Raw genomic sequence first — 19278 nt, forward strand, 5'->3', positions numbered from 1 at the left:
ACCGAGGCCCCCAACGAAATAAATGTGACATGGATGAATGAATGAATCTACCCTACCCTCTACACTAGGCTTTATAGTCGTCCCTCAGGACGCCCCTATACATAAATCTGCACATACTCAAGTCCCTCAATGGGCCCCATGGAACCTGGATGTGAAAAGTCACCATGGCCCTCACTATCTGGGTAAATACTCTATTTTTGGTCTGTCTTTGGTTGAAAAATTCCCTGTATAAATGGACCCACACAGTTAAAACCTGTGTTGCGCAAGGGTTAACTGTAGTTGGTGAGCTAAATCCATGGCTGTTGCGCCAGGTTTCTTTGAACCCCCTTAGGTGTGAGCTGCAGTCTAAGTGAACCGATCGTCAGAGGTCTTAGTACCTACAGAGTGAGAACAAACCGGGGAGACAGCTATAAACAATCATACCAGCTTACGGAGAAATCAGATCAGCATATCTTATTGGTTGTGGAAAATTCAGACTAAATTAAAAAATAAATAATTCACTTCCTTTTATTATGGAAATTTTCCAACATAAACCTAAGTTGATGTGTTAGAGAAGCACAGCATATTGGGCCCTCTTGTACACTGTGGGGGGACAGATTGCAGGGTGGCCCCTCACCTTAGAATTCAGTGTTCACATCCTTGCACAATTCCTGCCCATGAATGTGTGCAACCTGTCACTTGTTTTCTGGCCAACAGAGTGTGTGCTTTTGATGTTATCCCTGTGTGATCACTTTATATTATATAAGGTTCTGTTTTGCTAGCAGACTCACTCTGGGGATTCTCCTTACTGGGTTGATGAAGTAAGTGGCCATGCTGGGAAAGCCCAGGTGACAATGAAGTCCAGGTGACCTCTAGGAACTGCGGGTACCATCTAAGTGTCCCTGAGGACAAGTTCCAGTTGATGGCCAACAAGAAGGCAGGGCCTCCAGTCTCATGACTGCAAGGAAATGAATTCTGCTAGTAACAAGCATGAGAGTGGAAGCGAGGTCTTCTCTGGTTGAGAATGCAGCGTGGACAGCACCAGGGGAGAGCAGGTGGACACAATGTGCCTGGACACTTGACCCATAGAACCTATGAGAAAATGCTTTGTGGTTTTAAAGCCACTAAGTTTGTGGTAATTTGCAACAATAGATAATTAAATACAGATACATGACCCAACATCAACAATTTTCAACGGTTTCCAAAATTGTTTCATCTATATCTCCATGTCTTTGGGGGGGGGGGTTAAAGATGGATGGGCTGGAGTGTTTTAAAGTACATTTCTTTATATCATTTTATTTGCAGATACCTTAGCAAATAAAGACTTTTAAAAAGCATAATCATAATGCCAGAAAAAATTTGGTCTTAACTGAGAACAAGAGTGGGAGTCTTTTTTACAGCCAACAAGTCAATGGATCAAGGTATTAATTGGACACCCACAGAAAAAGTGCATGGAATACATAGAAAAAGAATAACATGCCATGATCCTATTAGCTAAAGCACAGAAAAGCATATGAGAGCTTTCTCTTGAAATGTCTGAGGCTTGCCAGTTAGATTGTTAAAAATAGTTCCTCCACAAAGTACTTAATTGTCCCTGTAATAAGCTTGTCTCTCAAACAATACCTAAAATGATTCAAACCCATTCTGATCTTGCGTTTAAGATCCATTCTCCCAAGACATTAACCTGCTTTTGAATGGACCCCGGTAAATTCCGTTTTTATTCATAACTCCTCGTCATTTCGTGTCACATTCTAATCGCCATTCCTACCACTTTTCCCTTACTAAAGAAGCTCTTCTTCACGGGCCCTCTCGGATGAGCGGATCTCATCTCCCTTTGACAATCCTCACCAGGGCTTGCTTTGTGAGAAACATACTCAGGCTTTGGGTTCAGTGCCGTCTCTACCACTGGGGAGCTGCGGGGTATCTGGCCTGTAGTCAAGTTTCCTGGCTGTAAGAGTGCCCGGCAGCATTGTGAAGATGGGACAAAGAACGTGTGTAATGTACAAAGTGCCCAGCACTGACAACACCCCCTTTGTCGGTTTCCACCTCGAACCAACCAGCCCCAGAACGCCCAGCACCGCGCCTCTCTCGTCTTCGTCGCAGGGCATATAGGGACTTGTAGTTTTTCGGTCCCAAAGTCGTGTTTCCTCTCGGAGCAGATGGCGAGAGAAAGAACTACACGTCCCAGTGGGCCGTGAAAGGAAAGCGGGGCTCAGAAAACCCAACGTCCCCGCCCCGCTGCCCTGGCTTTGCGCGACCTACTAGCTGTGTCCACCCTTGCCAGGGCACAGACCCCTCGGCAAGCCTGGGTGGGCGTGAGCGTGCAGGTGCCTCCGGCTCGCGTGCCCGAGGGCTGCGCCCGCGCATCCGCAGGGGCTGTCAGGACTGGAAGGAGGGATGTGCGGGCGGGAGCAGAGAAGCGCATGGTCCCTCTGCCGCCAAGGGGGCTCTGCAGAGCAAAGGAGGGAGAAATAAAACCAGCTGATTGTGAGCGTCAGTGAGAAGTGGGAAACGAAAGGAATGGGGAGGCAGCAACCCAAACAGCCTGGCCACCAAGGGGAGGGAGGCCGGGAGGAAGGGGACCCTGACCGCTCCGCTCCCCCCTTCTCTCCTGGCATGGAAGCCGGTCGAGCTGGGCACGGGGACCCTCTCCCGCAGCCAGATTCCGGAGTCAGGCCTGCCTTGGGCCGTCCTTCCCCATCTTGTCACCCAGCACCCCCCGCCCCATTCCCCGAGTGTCGGTAGAGTCCCCTGGCGACTACCAACCGCCCCTCTAGAGTGGAAGAAAAGAGCCCGGGGCAGGCCAGAGAGGGCCACCTCTCCGCGCCGAGGCTCTCAGGTGTGGGGCAGTCTCAGAAATGGGTTTGCCGGTTGCCAGGTGAATGTGCGTGTCTCGAGGCGGTAGCTGCTGCCTTGAATAAACCGGGTGGAGAAGTCGGGAGGACCCAGTCTGCCTAGAGCGCACTGCGCGCCGGGGCCGCCCGACGCGACCCCTTCCTCGGGCGATGCCACCGGGAGGGAGCCCTGTCGCCCTCTCCGGGGCCTCGCCAGGCCCGCCCGGGCCCCGACTCAGGGCACCTCCCGGGGGGGACTGGAGCTGGTACCTCGCGGAGCGGGTGCTGGGGTCTAGCGGCGAGGAGGAGGAGAGAGAGGAGGAGCCCAGCTGTCGAGGCGCGGGCGCCACCGCCCACCCGGCGGGGAGGAGGCGGACTCGCTCGGAGCGCGGCGCGCGCGCGGGCGCTGAGCCTTGCAAACAAGTGTCTGTGGCGGTGTCCCCGCGGCCCTCCACGCGCCAGGGCTGGATCCTCCGGGCAGGAGGAAGCGAGAGACCCTCGCCGCGCAGCTCGCGAGCCGCCGCCACCACCACCCTGGGCCCGGGCGCCCCGGCAGCCCTGCGCGGGGGCCGCGAACTCGGCTCGGCTGCCAGGCGCGCCGACGCGGGGTCGTGGAGCGAACAGCGCCGGGTTCTCGCAGATCCGCTCCTGACAGAATAACGTGCGTGGTTGTCCCCACCCCTGGGAGGGGTTGCCGGGGCCGCGAGCTGCCGCCCAGTTTCCAGCGCTCTCTCTCTCCTGGGAGGATCCGCCACCGGGAGGAAGGAGTAGAATAAACCTGGCCGGGGCGCAGAAGTGGCTCCTGAGGAAGCCAGCGCCGGGGCCGCCGCCTCGTGTCCCCTCTGGGCGCCGCGCTCGGGGATCGGCGGGCCGGGGCCGGCGGGGCCGAGCCGGCGGCCGTGCGAGGGGGCGGGCGCACGGCGACCCGGGGGCCGCTTGGGCTGACCCCGGCGCCCCGGGACGCGGGCTGGAAGCGACGGAGGACCGCTGCCGCGGGCTGCGGGCGAGCACTGTCCCTCTCGAAAGCGGCTTCTGCTATGACAGTTGGTCTCCCCAAAGGGTTAACCTGGGTGTCATCGGCAAAGTTGTCGCCGAGCCGGGAGCCCGTTTAGGGGCCGCGGCGTCGCGGCTCGGGGGGCGGCCGGGCGGCCGGCGACGGTCGTGGCTCGGCGGGGCCCGCGCGGCCGGGGGGCTCCTGGGGGTGTGCGCCCCCAGCCGGCTGCCCTCGTGGATGCCTCCCGGCGGCGGCGGGCCCATGAAAGACTGCGAGTACAGTCAGATCAGCACCCACAGCTCCTCCCCCATGGAGTCGCCCCGCAAGAAGAAGAAAATCGCGGCCCGGAGGAAATGGGAGGTGTTCCCGGGACGAAACAAGTTCTTCTGCAACGGGAGGATCATGATGGCCCGGCAGACGGGCGTCTTCTACCTGACTCTCATCCTCATCCTGGTCACTAGTGGACTCTTCTTCGCCTTCGAGTAAGTGGCCGCGACGGCTCCCCGGACGCGGTGCTCCCCTGGCCTCCCCCGCCCCGTACTCTGGCTACTTTCATTTTCTAGAAGCCTACGGTACTGTACACTGTTATATAATCCCAGCCTGCTCTCCCTCTTTTTCTTTTGAAGGTCTGTTTGCTTTTCAGTCCCCAGAGATAACGCCGATCTGGGCTGGGCTCCTGAGAGTAGAGAAGAAAGTGGGGACGCTTGGAAGGTGTGCCCGGCCTTGCTGCTCCCGAGCGAGCGTTGGGTGCGACCTCGCAGGTGGTGCCGTCGGTGACTGCTCTGGGCGTGCTCTCTGCAGAGTTTGGGGAACCAGCAAATCAGACAGCATGTTGCCTATTGTAGGAAGGGATGGGGTGGAGTAGATTTCTATCTAAGTCTGGGATAGATGAAATTGACTTGATTTTTTTTTCTGACAAGATTTAAGGCATCTTTTTAAGCTCACTTGACTAAATATTCTGTACAGTTTCGTGTAATGCTGAGGAATCTTGATTACTTTAGGTATAAAGTGTCAGCTACCCAATATGCCCTGGATGGATAATTTCATTTTCCAGTTACCTTACTTGTTCTTTCTTAATTAACAACTTGTGATTTACCACGAAGTTTCTAAACTCTTCATTCTCAACAGGGTTTCAGTTGAAAATAAAAATGTCCAAAACAAACAATTTGGGAACATTTGAAAGGAGACCTTAGGCCCACTAAAGAAAAGGATGATGCTCCATGGCAACTTTTGATTCCAGAAACAATACTTTTGGACTTTAGGGATTATATCTAGAAAAAAAATGCATGCGAGTCTTCAGGTTTTAGGAAAATCAAACTGGCCAGTAGCAATTATCCTCTGCCAACTAATGAAAGGTCTTATTTATTAATGGTCATCAGATAAAACTGTTTAACCACATTCCAAATCAGTTTCAATTGCTCTTATTGGGTCCAACATTTGGAATGCAACTTCTTAAGTAATTCCCAGTATCCCATGCTCAATGAAAACTGTAGTTACGTCTTCCCCACCCTGCCCCCGAATTAGAAGAAAGCAGTGTATTTTTAGGGAGTTCTTTGAGCTTCCTATATCCCAGTTATTATGGGGCATGATATTCCTTCAGTCTCCACCTGCTTCTCTTGGGTTTAATTAAAACCTTTTGTGTTTGTTTACTTTTGTTTCTGATAACAAATGTAAATGTTTCTGGTTAGTATTAATAGGCTCTGATTTTGTGCCTGGCGTTTGCTCTTTGAAATGCTGTCTCAATTGGGAATGAATGATCTCTTGACAATGTCATACTTTTAACTAAAAGCTCTCTGACTCTTGGAAGGGAAATGTTTTGTGTCTGAGCACTGTGCGAAAATGCACAATTGTAGTAGGATTGAGCTAGAAGGGCTAGGGGAGAGAGCTCAGATTGAAGCTAATCCCTTCACTCTTTCCCACACACAATTCCCCTGCCTCATTCAGACTGTGTGTGAATTTCTCTGGTGTCTTCTAGAAGTTAAGCCTTTGTGTGTGTTTGACACTTGTTGGTGGAGTGTGTTGGCAACCTGTGGACAGGAGAGGAAGAGTGTGAACAGGTGTTCAGAATGGCAAAGAGGCATGCTCTGTCAGCATGCTCTGTCAGGCTGCTGTTTCTCCTGTGTGTTCCCATCTATAGCCAGGCTCTTGTCCTATAGACCTGTGGAAACTGGAGGAGGGGCACAGAGGTTCAAGATGCATTTGCATTCTAAGTCAACATAAACACTGACAATGGAGTGAGGATGATGCCATATGGTTTAACAGAAATGCCATCTCTGTAATGGTGGCTTTAGTTACAAGTGATCTAGTTGGAGAGTATTAACTATATTTTGAACGTTAAAATAAAAAAGTTTGGAGCAGATTTATCTTGGCATTTTGGCTTTTTAGTAATTTTAAGAGTGGAGAAAATTGGTTAATTTTATGGTTCTGTTGCGGAACTTCAGCCCCAAGTGTGTTTCATGTAGGATGATGAATATTTCATTTTCTGTATACACCCAAATCCCCAATGTATGGTTAGGGATCCCCAGTTATTACTTATTTTCTTCACTCAAACATAGTGTTTAACCAAACCATCGTAAATTCATTTTCATTTCTTGATCTCTGTGTGCGTCTTTTCCAAGAGTTCCCTAAAGTGCTCACTAGCAGGTTGTTAGGGATCTTTCTCTGCATCAGTGCAGTGTTAATGGATGTCGGTAGGAAGAAATGTGTGCACTGGGGTTTTATTAGCTGCTATTTGAAGCATCATTTTTATATCAGCTCTGCAGGAATGTGTGTGTATACTTGTGTGTTTGGTTTCCATGGGTGTTGCATCAACTAGGCAATTTGAAATTTCAAGAAAATAAGAGGCCCATCTTAGCATAAAGCCTCAGGTGAGAAAAATCAGAAAGCTGTCCAACCTATGGAATATTATGGTTTGACTAAGAGTGTTACTGCATTGGTGCTAAGTTCTTTATTCATTGCTGACAGAATGAAATTAAATAATTGACCACATTAATTTGCTAAAAGCCTCAAAGAACCAATTAGCCCCATGCATAGGAAATGAAATACCTATAGGCTAATTACTAAGTGATATCCAGAGGGAATGCCGGTATTGTCCGCTCTCCGCCTGCCTTTCTTCTGGCCTTCCTTTCGTTATTTATTGAGTGCGTACTACATGGTTCCCTGCTCGGATTGTTTAAGTTCATGTCTAGAGAGCTTTTAATGTCGGTAGGATTCATTGTCAAACATTAGAAAACATGTTTCCCCAGAGAGTTGCACAAGAGCAAATAAAAATATGAAAAGAAAACCATATATCTTCTAAATTTAGCTTTAGCCCCACTTTGTCTGCAACAATTCCCTCAGCACTGCCCCTCCCCCCGTGCTTCCCCATTCCCAATCTCGAACAAGGACAAGGAAGTTTGTCCGCTAGAAATGAACTTAATTGTAACTCAGCAACAGGTGTCAATACTGTCTTCAACCTCTGGAGAAAAGCAGCGTAGACAGTGTGATTCCCTACCGAAGACGAGTGACAGAGCCTTGGTGAGATTAAGCGGCCACTGAAGGTCAACACAATTAAATAATGGGAAGGCTCTGACTGCAAAGCCGGGGCTCCTTCTGACGAATCATACTGCCCCTCTTCCAGGTTTAGAATACTGGTTAAAGGCATGGATTTTTGTGGGACAGACCCCAAGGTTCTTACTAGCAATATGACATTGGGCAAATGATTTGTCTTTTTTAAGCCTCAGTTTCCCAAGCTGTAAATTGAAGTTAATATTATAATATCTACCTTTAAAAAGTGTGAAGATTAACTGGAAAAAGTATACTTAAGTACAATGTCCTATACACAGCAAGTACTCACAAAATGGCACATGTTAGAGCAAACCTTAGTAGTCCCCTGAGGACTCTGGTCACTTTCTGAGAAAGACAATACGTAGGTTAAAAGCAAGTGTGACGGGGAGAACATATCGGAGCCGAAAAAACACATAACTGTGCATTCTGCCATTAAAATACAGACCTCTGTGAGTCCGAGGCGCCCGACTGAGGCTGCGCCTTGCTCTTGCTCCTTCAGAATGGGGTCCTACAGGGATGTCTTGGAACCCATCCTTCTCCAGGCTGGGGATTTTATTTCCATTTGTGGAGCTACCCTCCCAGAATGGTGAAGACAGTAAAGAAAGCTGTTAGACGCAGCCATATACAACATTGTCCTCCTTTCCAAGTAGGGAGGGATTGCTTATCCCTTGGCATCTTGTGCAGCACTGATGAAAAGTGACAGCATTTCATAGCTGTGCTTACAGAGAAGGGAGCAGAGCTGATTGCTGTACTGTGGCGACGTCTCGCTGCTCCTCACAGCTATTAAGAGTCTCATCAAAGACTGTCGCCATTCTGCGTCCCCAGAAGTGGAATTTCAAAAGATCAGTGAACAGTAGCAATTTCCTTCTCTGTTTCTCTCTGACACACACACACAGAGCCTGCTTTTGTTTATAGTTGAAATTTTGAAAAATTTAAAAATGTCTTTAGTCCTGAATTATTAAAATTTTAGTCTCTTGATCACAGGAGCAGAAAGAAGGAAATAAACTGGGAGGTAGGATGAGGCTCGTGTTTTCAGGAGCATTGTTGAGGTGAGGGGAGGTCTGCACAGGTCTGGGCCTTGACTCTGTCTCCCGGTTAGTTCTGTGCTGTCACCACAGACAAGCTTGGGGGTGTTTCTTGAGAATGTGGGAACATGGTCAAATTTCTCATCACTGGAAGTCCACTGATGATTTTTTTTTCTCAAAAGCTGTATGTTTTCTTCTTTCTTTTTCTCCCTTTCTCCTTCTTTCTTCCCTCCTTCCCTTCCTTCCTTTCTTCTTTTTTATTAAGCTAATCCTCTCTGAGATAAATGACAAATAACTGGGAGTTAATAGGACTGAGATCGTCTTTGCTTTAAAGATGGAACTTGGAGCTGGCTCCTGTAAAAAAAAAAAAATTTATTTTCAGTAATAATGTCTCTGTCACAGATGAGATAACTTTTATTTTCTGGTACAAGGTGATACCCGCATAGCATGCAAGGACCCCCATCTTTCCTCAGTCCTCCTATGCAGAACTGTATTGCGGTCTCCACCATCTCAGAAAACACCTGCTAATGGTCCGTCTGGTTTTGTTCCTATGCTGTGCTTGTTATGCGTCATGGAATACCACGGGGCTGATGTGGATAAGGAGAGATGACCATCAGGACCTGACCACTGAATGCTCCTTGTTAACTTCATAGATGGAACCAAGGATGTTTATAACTCCCTGTGGTTCCACAAGAATTTTAGGTGACTTCAAAACTTATTAACGACTGAGCATGAAAGCACTAGGCCATTCATTTGTGTATGTGATCAACACATGTCAGTTCCAAGCGGGTAGGGTTCGTTGGCTTTGTTCCCTGCTGTATGCCAGTACTTAGAATAGTACCTGGTCCACAGTGTTTGCTGTTTAATTAATGGTAATATTGGGACACTTTGGAAAAATAACTTCCTTGGGCTTTAGTGTTTGCATTTTGTAAATCTGTATGCATCAACACAATTTATAATTAATAATATCTTATAGAACACATTTGCCTTGGAAATTTTGATTATTTGATGTAATTCTTCTGAATTTAGAATCAAGTACTATCTCTTTTCAAATATGTTAAGTTGAAACAGAGGAAAAACATTTTTTTGGTCACTTAGAAAATGAGTGATAGAATTGGGATGTTCTCTTGGCTAACCAAGACTTCTTTCTAGTATTTTTTAAAATTTTGATTAAATGCTTCAAGCAAATAAAGCACCCTGATATATACGAACATTACCTAACAACCACCAGCACCTAGAATAATTTCCCATTTTATGGGTTCTTCACTTTGAACACTTAAATTTATCTAGTAAAGCTCTTAAGGATACTATTGACTACTTGTTTTATTGTGTTTTCGCTCAGCTAGTGGGAAGTGATACCAAATTAATGCAGAAAGGACTCTTACTACTAAGAGTAGTATTCTATAATAGGATGGTGACAGTTCATTATTTAATGGGCCATATCTGCATATCCTGGAGATTTTTTTCTTTTGCAGTACAGTGTTACACATAATTTATTCATGGCAGAGTTATGACTTAGCAAGGGAATTTAAATTAAACATTGCAAGGAAGTGTATTTGTTCTTTTGTAGCTGAGGTTGTTAGGAAAGCGAAAACACTGGTGATCAATAGATACTTAGACTTAGTTGTATCTAGGAGTTTAGATCGAATAAAATGTCAGCTGGATCAACTTAATGATTATGTTGAGTTCTTCACTAAATATAAATGTTGGTCCCAGTTCAAACTTACTTTTAAAAACTGGCAGATCATCCTTCCATTAAGGATGACCTCCTTAATTTCTACCTTTTAAAAATGTAACATTAGATTCATACAGAAGATTATATGTAACGTGCAATATTTGAAGTAAAATACTGTAATGAGCATCTGTAAAACTACTACCCAATCCAAGAACCACATCCATGCCAGTGCTTTGGAATATGTTCCTATCTTCTGCTGTGGCCTGGTCCCCTCTCCCTGCCCTTCCTGAGGCCATCACAACCTGAGGTTGGTCATTGTCAGCACCTTACTTTCACCCCAACCCTCCTGCAAGCATTTTAAATGTGTGCATTCCCAAACAGTAGCTTGTTTAGTTTGGCTTATTACTTTTTCTTTATAAATATAGTATCCTGCCTTATGTATTCTTTTTTTTAAGAAAAATGATTAACATTGACTTAATAGGTATTTAACATAAGACAGCATCACAACATCATATTTAAGACAGTCTGTTCATGAACACATTTCATTCTAAAGACATCAAAAATTTATTTTTGAATGATTTCAAACTTACAGAAGAGAGCCAAGAATAATTTAAAGAACTCTGTACACTCTTTATACACATTCATCAATTGTTAACCCTAAGATATGGCTAGCCATCAATTATTCACATAATTGTTGATGTCTTTTTCCAGTCTCTCAGTTTTGCTCTGTTACATTTTTTCCCCTGAACCTTTGAAGAAGTTGCAGATATCATGTCCCTTTACATCCCAATACTTCTACATGTAACTCATAAGAAAAAGTGTTCTCTGATACAGCGGAGCGAATAGTATCAATTTTAAGAAACTCAACATGGATACAGCAGTCTGTGTTCAAGTTGTGCCATTTATCCCAATATTGTTAGATTTAAGTTCATCGTCTTGGCATTTGTTTTCCATTTGTCTAAAATGTATTTTATTCATCTTCTCCACCTTCTGCCTTCTTTTAGATCAATTGCATGTTTATAGTATTCTATTTTATCTTTTTTCAAAAACCATTTAGGCTGTTCTCAGGTGATATTTTTAGTAGTTGCCTAAGAGATTACGCTATGCATCTTTAACCTATAAAAACGGTCTACTTCCAAATAAAAGTATCGTATTTCACAAATAATGCATGAACCCTAAAATAGTATAATCCCACTTACTCCTCCCACTTTTGTACTATTGTCATTTATTTTATATCCATGTGTGATAAAAACAGAGTAATGTTACTATTATTATTATTTTTTGAGACAGAGTCTCACTTTGTTGCCCCTGGTAGAGTGCCCCGGCATCATAGCTCACAGCAACCTCTAACTCCTGGGCTCAAGCGATTCTCTTGCCTCAGCCTCTTGAGTAGCTAGGACTACAGGTGCCCACCACAACGCTTGGCTTTTTTCTTTTTTTTTTTTTAGAGACAGGGTCTTGCTGTAGCTCAGGCTGGTCTTGAACTCATGAGCTCAGGTGATCCACCCACTTCTGCCTCCTTGTGTAATCCTTGTGCTGGGATTACAGGCGCGAGCCACCACGCCCAGCTGATGTTATTATTTTTAAACAGCCCGTACTCCCTAAAAGAGACATAAAGAAATATACATAATATATAAAATAAAGATATCTTAAAATAAAACATATACAGGCGAGGGTGGGGGGAAGAGGTTTGGTAAGTTTGCACCTAATGGGTACAATGTAAGGGGTATGTGGCACACTACTTGGGCGAAGGACCCAGCTGCAACTTGGACTTTGCAGTACAAATGCAAACAATGTCACCTAATGGTATGTACCCTCATATTAATTTGAAATTTAAAAAATATACAGGCAGTTTCCTGGATATAGATTTTAGGTCAGATTTGTATCTAGCTTGGATCCCGGATGAACAGCACATATATATATGGCAATAATAATACCAACAATAGTATAATGGCTCATGTGTTGCCATAGTAATAACAATATCCCTGTACTGTAATAATCAGTCATAGAAACCATTGACTGTACTGTCATAATCAGTCATAGAAACCATTGACTGTACTGTGATGATCAGTCATAGAAACCATTGACTTTACTGTCATAATCAGTCATAGAAACCATTGACTGTACTGTGATGATCAGTCATAGAAACCATTGACTGTACTGTCATAATCAGTCATAGAAACCATTGACTGTACTGTGATGATCAGTCATAGAAACCATTGACTGTACTGTGATGATCAGTCATAGAAACCATTGACTGTACTGTGATGATCAGTCATAGAAACCATTGACTGTACTGTGATATCAGTCATAGAAACCATTGACTGTACTGTGATGATCAGTCATAGAAACCATTGAGCTCTTTTTTTTTTGGCCGGGGCTGGGTTTGAACCCACCACCTCTGGCATGTGGGACCGGCGCCCTACTCCTTGAGCCACCGGCGCCGCCCATGAGCTCTTTTTTTTTAATTCAAACAAATGAAATATAAAATAAACTCATAGAAAAAGTTAGAAAATAGGAGAAGTTTCAAAGAAAAATATTAAACACTTGCCTAATGTTGCATCACTGTCTTGCTTAATGGAAGGGCCGTTTAGAAGATGATGGCTTGGCAGCTGTAGCACAGTGGTTATGGTACCAGCCACATACCCCCAGGCTGGTTTGTTCGAACCCAGCCTGGGCCAGCTGAACAAAAATGACAACTACAACAAAAAATAGCCAGGCATTGTGGAGGGTGCCTGTAGTCCCAGCTACTTGGGAGGCTGAGGCAAGAGAATCACTTAAGCCCAAGAGTTTGAGTTTACTGTGAGCTGTAACACCACAGCACTCTACCAAGGGTGACAGAGTGAGACTCTGTCTCAAAAAAAAAAAAAAAACAAAGCAGAAGATGATGATAGAGATGATGCTGGAGAAGCAGGATTTGGTTCTGTTGCTGGAGGACAGGACCTTAGCACTGAAATAGGTTTCTTGAAAAAGGTATCTACGGTTGTTTGCACAACCTTTCTTTTTTGTCACCATAAATTGCCCTGTAGCAGCTGGTGTTCTCCCTCACTGCCTGGGAAACCTCTCCGTGTTAGGATCTTGCTCCTCAAGCTTAGCGAATCCTGCTACAGTGAGATGAAAGGCTTCAGCTGATTCTTTTGTTGTAAACTTTCTTAGCTCTGGATCTTCCGATCTTCGTGTTCTTGTGCTTCTGTTAACTGCTTCTCTATCTATGAGACTGGCTGCTCACATAAAGATGCTGCAGCAATGAACTGCTCACACCACGCTTGTTTATTTACATATGCAGAAGAAACTCATTCCCAAATTATTAATTTAATTATTGAATTATAAATTGTCCTTATGAGGAGCCTTGAGAGCCAGTTTGTAAGAATGGAACGCTGTAAGTTGGGTTATAGTTGGGTTACTTGTAACCCAGTGACTTCCTATATACATATGTAAAATTTAAAAAATATAAACATATGTATATACATAAAATAGAGATAATTTTAAATAGACTTTTGTATTTCTCCACAAGTATTTACCATTTCTGGTATTCTTCATTTCTTCTATCTGTATCATTTCCCTTTGGCTTAAAGTTTTCCTTTTAATATTTTTTGTAGCAGGTCCGCTGGTGATAAATTCTCTTAGTTTCTGCTTTTTCTGAAAAGGTTATTTTGCCTTTTTTATTTTTTATTTATTTATTTATTTTTTGTAGAGACAGAGTCTCACTTTTCTGCCTTCGGTGCCATGATGTCACAGGACTCACAGCAACCTCTAGCTCTTGGGCTTAAGCGATTCTCCTGCCTCAGCCTCCCGAGCAGCTGGGACTACAGGCGCCCGCCACAACGCCCGGCTATTTTTTGGCTGCAGTTCAGCCAGGGCTGGGTTTGAACCTGCCACCCTCGGTATATGGGGCTGGCGCCCTACTCACTGAGCCACAGGCGCCACCTGTATTTTACCTTCTTTTTTAAAGACTGTTTTCACTATATATAGAATTCTAAGTTGACAAGTTTTTTTTTTTTTCCTGTCATACCTTTGATGATTTGGGGCCCATTATCTTTTAGCCTCTTTTATTTCTGATGAGAAATTAGCTGTTTTTTTTTTTTTTTTTTTTTAGCATTTTCTCCCCATTTGTAATGGGTGATATTTCTCCAGCTTATTTTCTCTTTATCTTTTATCATCAGTAGTTGATGTATGACATGTCTACATGTTTTTTTTGCTGTATTTATCCTATTTGGAATGTGCTGAGTTTCGTGGATCTGTGGGATTGATGTCTTGCATCAGTTTTGGAAACGTTTCACCTACTATTTCTTCAGATATTTCTTATGTCCTCTTTCCTTTCCTGGAATTCTAATTATTTATGTGTGATACCATTTTATATAGTCCCATACATCATAGACGCTTTATTTAATTTTTCTATTTTTTTCTCTTTTTGTTTTAGTTTGGTATGTCCTTAAGTTTACTGATTCCTTTCATGTTAAGCCATTTTTTTTTTTAGCATTTCTACACTTTTCTAAAATAGGTTTCTTTCTAGTTTCCGTTCTTCTGCTGAAATTCTTTATTTGTTCATGTTCATATTTTCCACTAAATCCTTTAACATGCTTTTTTGTAGTTATTTTAAAGCTCTTGTCTAATAACTTCAATATCTATATCATCTCTGAATATGCTCATTTGACTGCTTCTCTTGACTATGGGTAGTATTTTTTTCTTGTTTGCATGCTTTTTAATTATTGATTGCAGCTAGACATTGTATGCAGAAGAATTATGAAGAATTATAAAATATATATTACAATTTTATAATTATAAAGTTATATAAATTTTATATAATTAAATTATAACATTCACTATTATTATAACATAATTTAATCATATATTAAATTATAAATAATTTAAAATAATTTAAAAATAATTTAAACATTTTTTTCAGACTACTAATGTGTGTGCTAAGTCAGTCTAACTTGTGATTGAAATAGGTGTGGGCTTTAGGGAAGTTTTAATTAGGTTCATTTCATCACTGACTTCACATGTTTCAAGGGCAGAATTAAGACTTTCCTTTTCACAAGGATCCTGACAAAACTCTTGACGATTTACTTATGCTTTGCAGCCCATCACCAGCTTACCAAACTGAGGAAGATTTCTCTGTGCTTCAGCCTGACTGCTGGCTTTCTGGGTCACTGGGGAGTTATCTTGGTGTTCATTCTTGTTCCAGCTTTTTATACCTCAGGACATCTCCTCTGCTCAGCTGCTGTCCTTCAGCTTTTTCAGTGCTACTGCCGTGGCCTGGGTGAAAGCCTGGAGTTCCTCAGAGTGACTTTGTCAGTTTTTTCCTCTGACTCTTTCATGCTGTACCCCTGGGGTAGGTTCCATAAGCCTTAGGGCAGATGTCTCTCAACTCTTCTGCTCTACCACCAACGTTTGGTACAGTCCGTGTGTTTGGTGAAGGTCAGTGGGAAAGAGTTGGCTGGTGGTACAGACTTGCTCTGTGGCTGAGGCTCCTCGGAGTTCTAATCCATATGGCTGTTCATATGTGGCTGTTGATGTTGTTTAAAATGTTAGCTGGTTTCTCCTTACTCTTGTCTATTTTGGATTCCTATTCTTGCCATTGTTTTTGTAGAGAAAGAAACAGCTATTGACCTTTTTTTCTCTTGGCGAGGGCTCAACAAATTTAGGCTTCTTTGCAGTCTCAGCTCTCTGACAGGTTTTAGAAACTATGGTTTCAAAGCTAATCTGGCTTATTCTCATTGTTGGAGTTGGAGTGATTGCTCTTAAAACTTTCACTTGAAGTTTTATTTTTAATTTTAATATTGTATTTCTCAGATTCGTTTATGTGGTATTTATATATATATAATTTGTTTTTACTAATAACAGTTGATTGTTTAAATATGTTCAGTTTATTCCTTGTATGTGTTTTAATCTTTCTTTTTTTGGCTCCTTACTGATGCTTGGTGTTAGCTGTCATTTTATAGTATAGAATATGCAAGACTTCCACTGCACAGATTTTTATCTTTTTAAATATGTCCTGGAAATGACTATGACATTCAGACCTGAGTGCTGAGGTCTAGATAAATGAGAAAGAGCTTAGCATGGGATTCAGTGGCTTTTATGTGACGTTAAAATATTTATCAAAGCGGTAAATCCTAACCGTCAACTGATCATTGATGTTATATACAAATAAGAGTATGGTTTACAGAAATACACGTCCTTATGATGAGTGAGGTATTTTATCACAAATCTTCGTCTGCTGGTTTAATTTAATGCTAGTTTGTCTTTGATTTTGAAAGAGAGATTAAATTTTTTTCTCCGTCACTGCTAATACTTAGCATTTTGTAGTTCTTCTCTGATCTCATGCCTCACACACGTAGTCCCTCATGTAGAGGGGTCTTCTACGTAGCTGGCCTTAGCTGGATGCCTTGGTAGGAGGGGTTTCTGATTGACTCCGTCAGCCCCCAGCTCTTGTAAACTCTCCAGTTTCTGGTGCTCCACACGAGAGAGAAAATTGCTTCCTCTTCCACAACTGGACGCAGAATAAAGAGAAAGATGACAGCTCTGTCTGTGTCTGTGTGTGTGTTTCCCTTTCCCTTAGCTCCATTCCTTCAATCTGTAGAGCTGGAATATCTTTAATTTAGGTCTATTTTTGCCTCTTCCTGCTTGGCCTCTCACAGCTGGGAGCTAACATGCCATTGCAATAGTCTTCCTTGTCCTCTTACAGAAATTTTCAAGGTAGACTTGGCTTTCAACTGTTATGGAACTTTAAAAAAATTTTAGTCCAGCACATAGCACCCCATTTGGAAAGAAGAATTTAATAATTTCTGTCATCTTCCAACTAGATTTTCAAAACTGCTCACTCCAGCTCCTTGGGCACTGGCGTTGCTGTGGAGAGCCATCGGAGTGTGACAGGGCTGTGGAGAGCCATGAGAATGTGACAGGGCCCAGCAGGGTGGCTGATACCTCTCTGAGGCTGGCTGTGATTTGCCCTGAGAAAGTCTTATCAGTGGAGGAACAGCCATCTAACTCCCTTGGGAAGGAATCGAAGCTCCTCAGTACGGTGTCTTTTGGTGGTTTGTAGGCATTTCTCATGAATACAGGGCAACAACTTATTTTAACACAAAATACCAGCGTCTGTCTGAGTTGTAGTTCCACCTGCCGAGAAATAGCTGCCTCTCCGTGTGCGGATCATAGAAGTAAAACAGGTCCCTAAAAAGTGTGGTCCTGGCTACTATTTGACAAAATCTAGTCTCCTTTTTTATCAGTTTTCATTTTTCCCTTGGTATAAATCTGTGATATAAGATATTGTGCCAACTTTCTCTTTTTTGAAACTTTTTCTGCCTTTAGCTTCTGGGATGCTCATCTTCACTTTGCTTTTAATTATTTCTTTTTCTCTTGGTTACATCTCTTCTTTCCTTCTTGCCCTTCATTAACTTTGTTCCTCCCTCTTCCTCTTTACTTACTTTCGCAGGCATGTTTGCCTGGTCACAGTCATGGTCGTCTGGTCACAGTCGTGGCTCTGGCTTTTTCAGATGTGCCCTGTGCCCTGTTGGGAGCACCCGCTCACTGGGCTTGCATTTCTTTTTGCCCACAGAGGTCTCTGCACAGGTGTCCTGGGACTCCCAGGAAGCATGTCACTGGGACTGAAGGCCTTGCCTTTTCCCCTGAATAGACATCCCTCAGGGCTTCACAACTCTCAATAGAGACTTCCCTGAGCTCGGAACTGCAGCCTCGAGATGCTCTCCTGTCACCCTTTCTCGTGTTCCATTAGTCATCACATGCCACTAGTCCTTTTCTTTAATGTCTCTTAGGCTGCGTTCTTCCTCTCTGTTCCCACTCAAGCGCTGGTTTTCAAACATTTTTATAAATTCTTTGACACTTTCCCCCCAAAAGGTAGAGTCTAATTCCTCCTCTCATGCCTGCCCACACATGAAGACTAGAATGCCGCAGAAGTGTCGCTGTGTGTCTTCGGGGGCTGGGTTGGAAAGTGTGGTAAAGCGCCCACCTGCTTTCCTCTCTCCCTTGGGACATGCACCCTGGGAGCCCTGAGCCGCCATTTAAAAATCTAGTTACCTGGGCTGCCCCAGAGCGCAGAGACTGTGTAGAGGGACAGAGGTGACTGTGGAAGCCGCAGCTGAGTGAGTGAGCCTTCGTGCAACTCCAGCTCCCTCGCCCAGGCCACCTCACGCGAGATCCCAAGGAAGCCAAGGGGAGCAGGTATAAGCAAGTCCTGCCAAGCTCTGCCTGGATTGCAGACTGATGAACAAAATAACATGGCTGTTGTTTAAGCTACAGTGTTCTGGGAGGAGGGGGTTGTTACCCAACCATAGTAGCTAGAGAATTTGACTGCCCGGCGTTCTCACATCAAGTGCAGGGACTGGTTTGGGGTGTGCAGCAATTTGTTTGTGACCAGCATGGCTGAAGTTACAGTGCTGAAGTTGGAGAAGTGTTTTAGGAATTGCAATAGATTGAGAGTCATTGCCTCTCACTTCCATTCCAGTGAGCTTCCCTGGAAGGAGAGAACGGAGTCGCAGCTGGTTCAGGCCCCTGTAATTGTGCCTGATCCCGGTTCTCCCTTGGGAGAAGTTGTCCTTCCTCACATGTGTGCTGGTAGGGAGGTAGCTTCGGTACCTGCGGCCTGGGCCCTGACCACCCCACACCTGGATGGCACTGCAGCTCCCTCTCACTCTCCATCTCTGTGGTGTCTCGCCATCGCTGTGACAGTCCTCATTCCCTGCCCTACTCTGTTTGTTGTGTGTATAGTGATAGACTCAGAGGCCGGTTGCGTAGGAAAGTCAATCTATGCCAAACCGTTAAAACCCAGGGCCTTTCTGTTTTTTTTCCCAGTTTATTAAGTGTGCCGGATGAGAGTCAGTGTTCCCTAGATCTCAGCGTATAGGGGACTCCTCTTTGACACTGTTGTGTACCAGGATGTCCACTCTGTCCTTTGAGTGGACAACCAGGCAACTAATGGCCAGTAAGCTGATTTTTCCAATGGGCCTCAGATTTATATAATCAAAGCAATTTATTATCTTGAATGCTCCTATTTTGGGGTCTTTTAATGCCGTGAGTTTCCCATACACACATTCTTGATGGCAGATAAGGGCATTTTTGAACATGTATGCCAAAGTCGAGTTAAATTCTGCAACTATATATGGTGTATTTGTCTTTTTCAGCAGGGAGAAGAATTCCTTACTCAGATTATCTCACACTCACAAACTTGATATAAATTTTCCTCCTCTTCTTTAAGTTTGCAGCCCA

General features: G+C 44.1%; 1 protein-coding gene across 2 annotated transcripts in view; it reads left to right on the plus strand.

Annotated features, from left to right (window-relative positions):
- Positions 1-3868: 3868 nt before the first annotated feature.
- The window catches only part of ZDHHC14 (zinc finger DHHC-type palmitoyltransferase 14), a 262390-nt gene continuing 246980 nt past the window's right edge, over positions 3869-19278 (plus strand). For both annotated transcript variants that reach the window (XM_053591335.1, XM_053591336.1), the window contains exon 1: positions 3869-4289. In XM_053591335.1, coding sequence (XP_053447310.1) covers positions 4045-4289 — 245 coding nt within the window. In that variant the 5' untranslated portion in view covers positions 3869-4044. The remainder of the gene's footprint in view (positions 4290-19278) is intronic.

Source organism: Nycticebus coucang, chromosome 5 (assembly GCF_027406575.1).
Source record: "Nycticebus coucang isolate mNycCou1 chromosome 5, mNycCou1.pri, whole genome shotgun sequence".
NCBI lineage: Eukaryota > Metazoa > Chordata > Mammalia > Primates > Lorisidae > Nycticebus > Nycticebus coucang.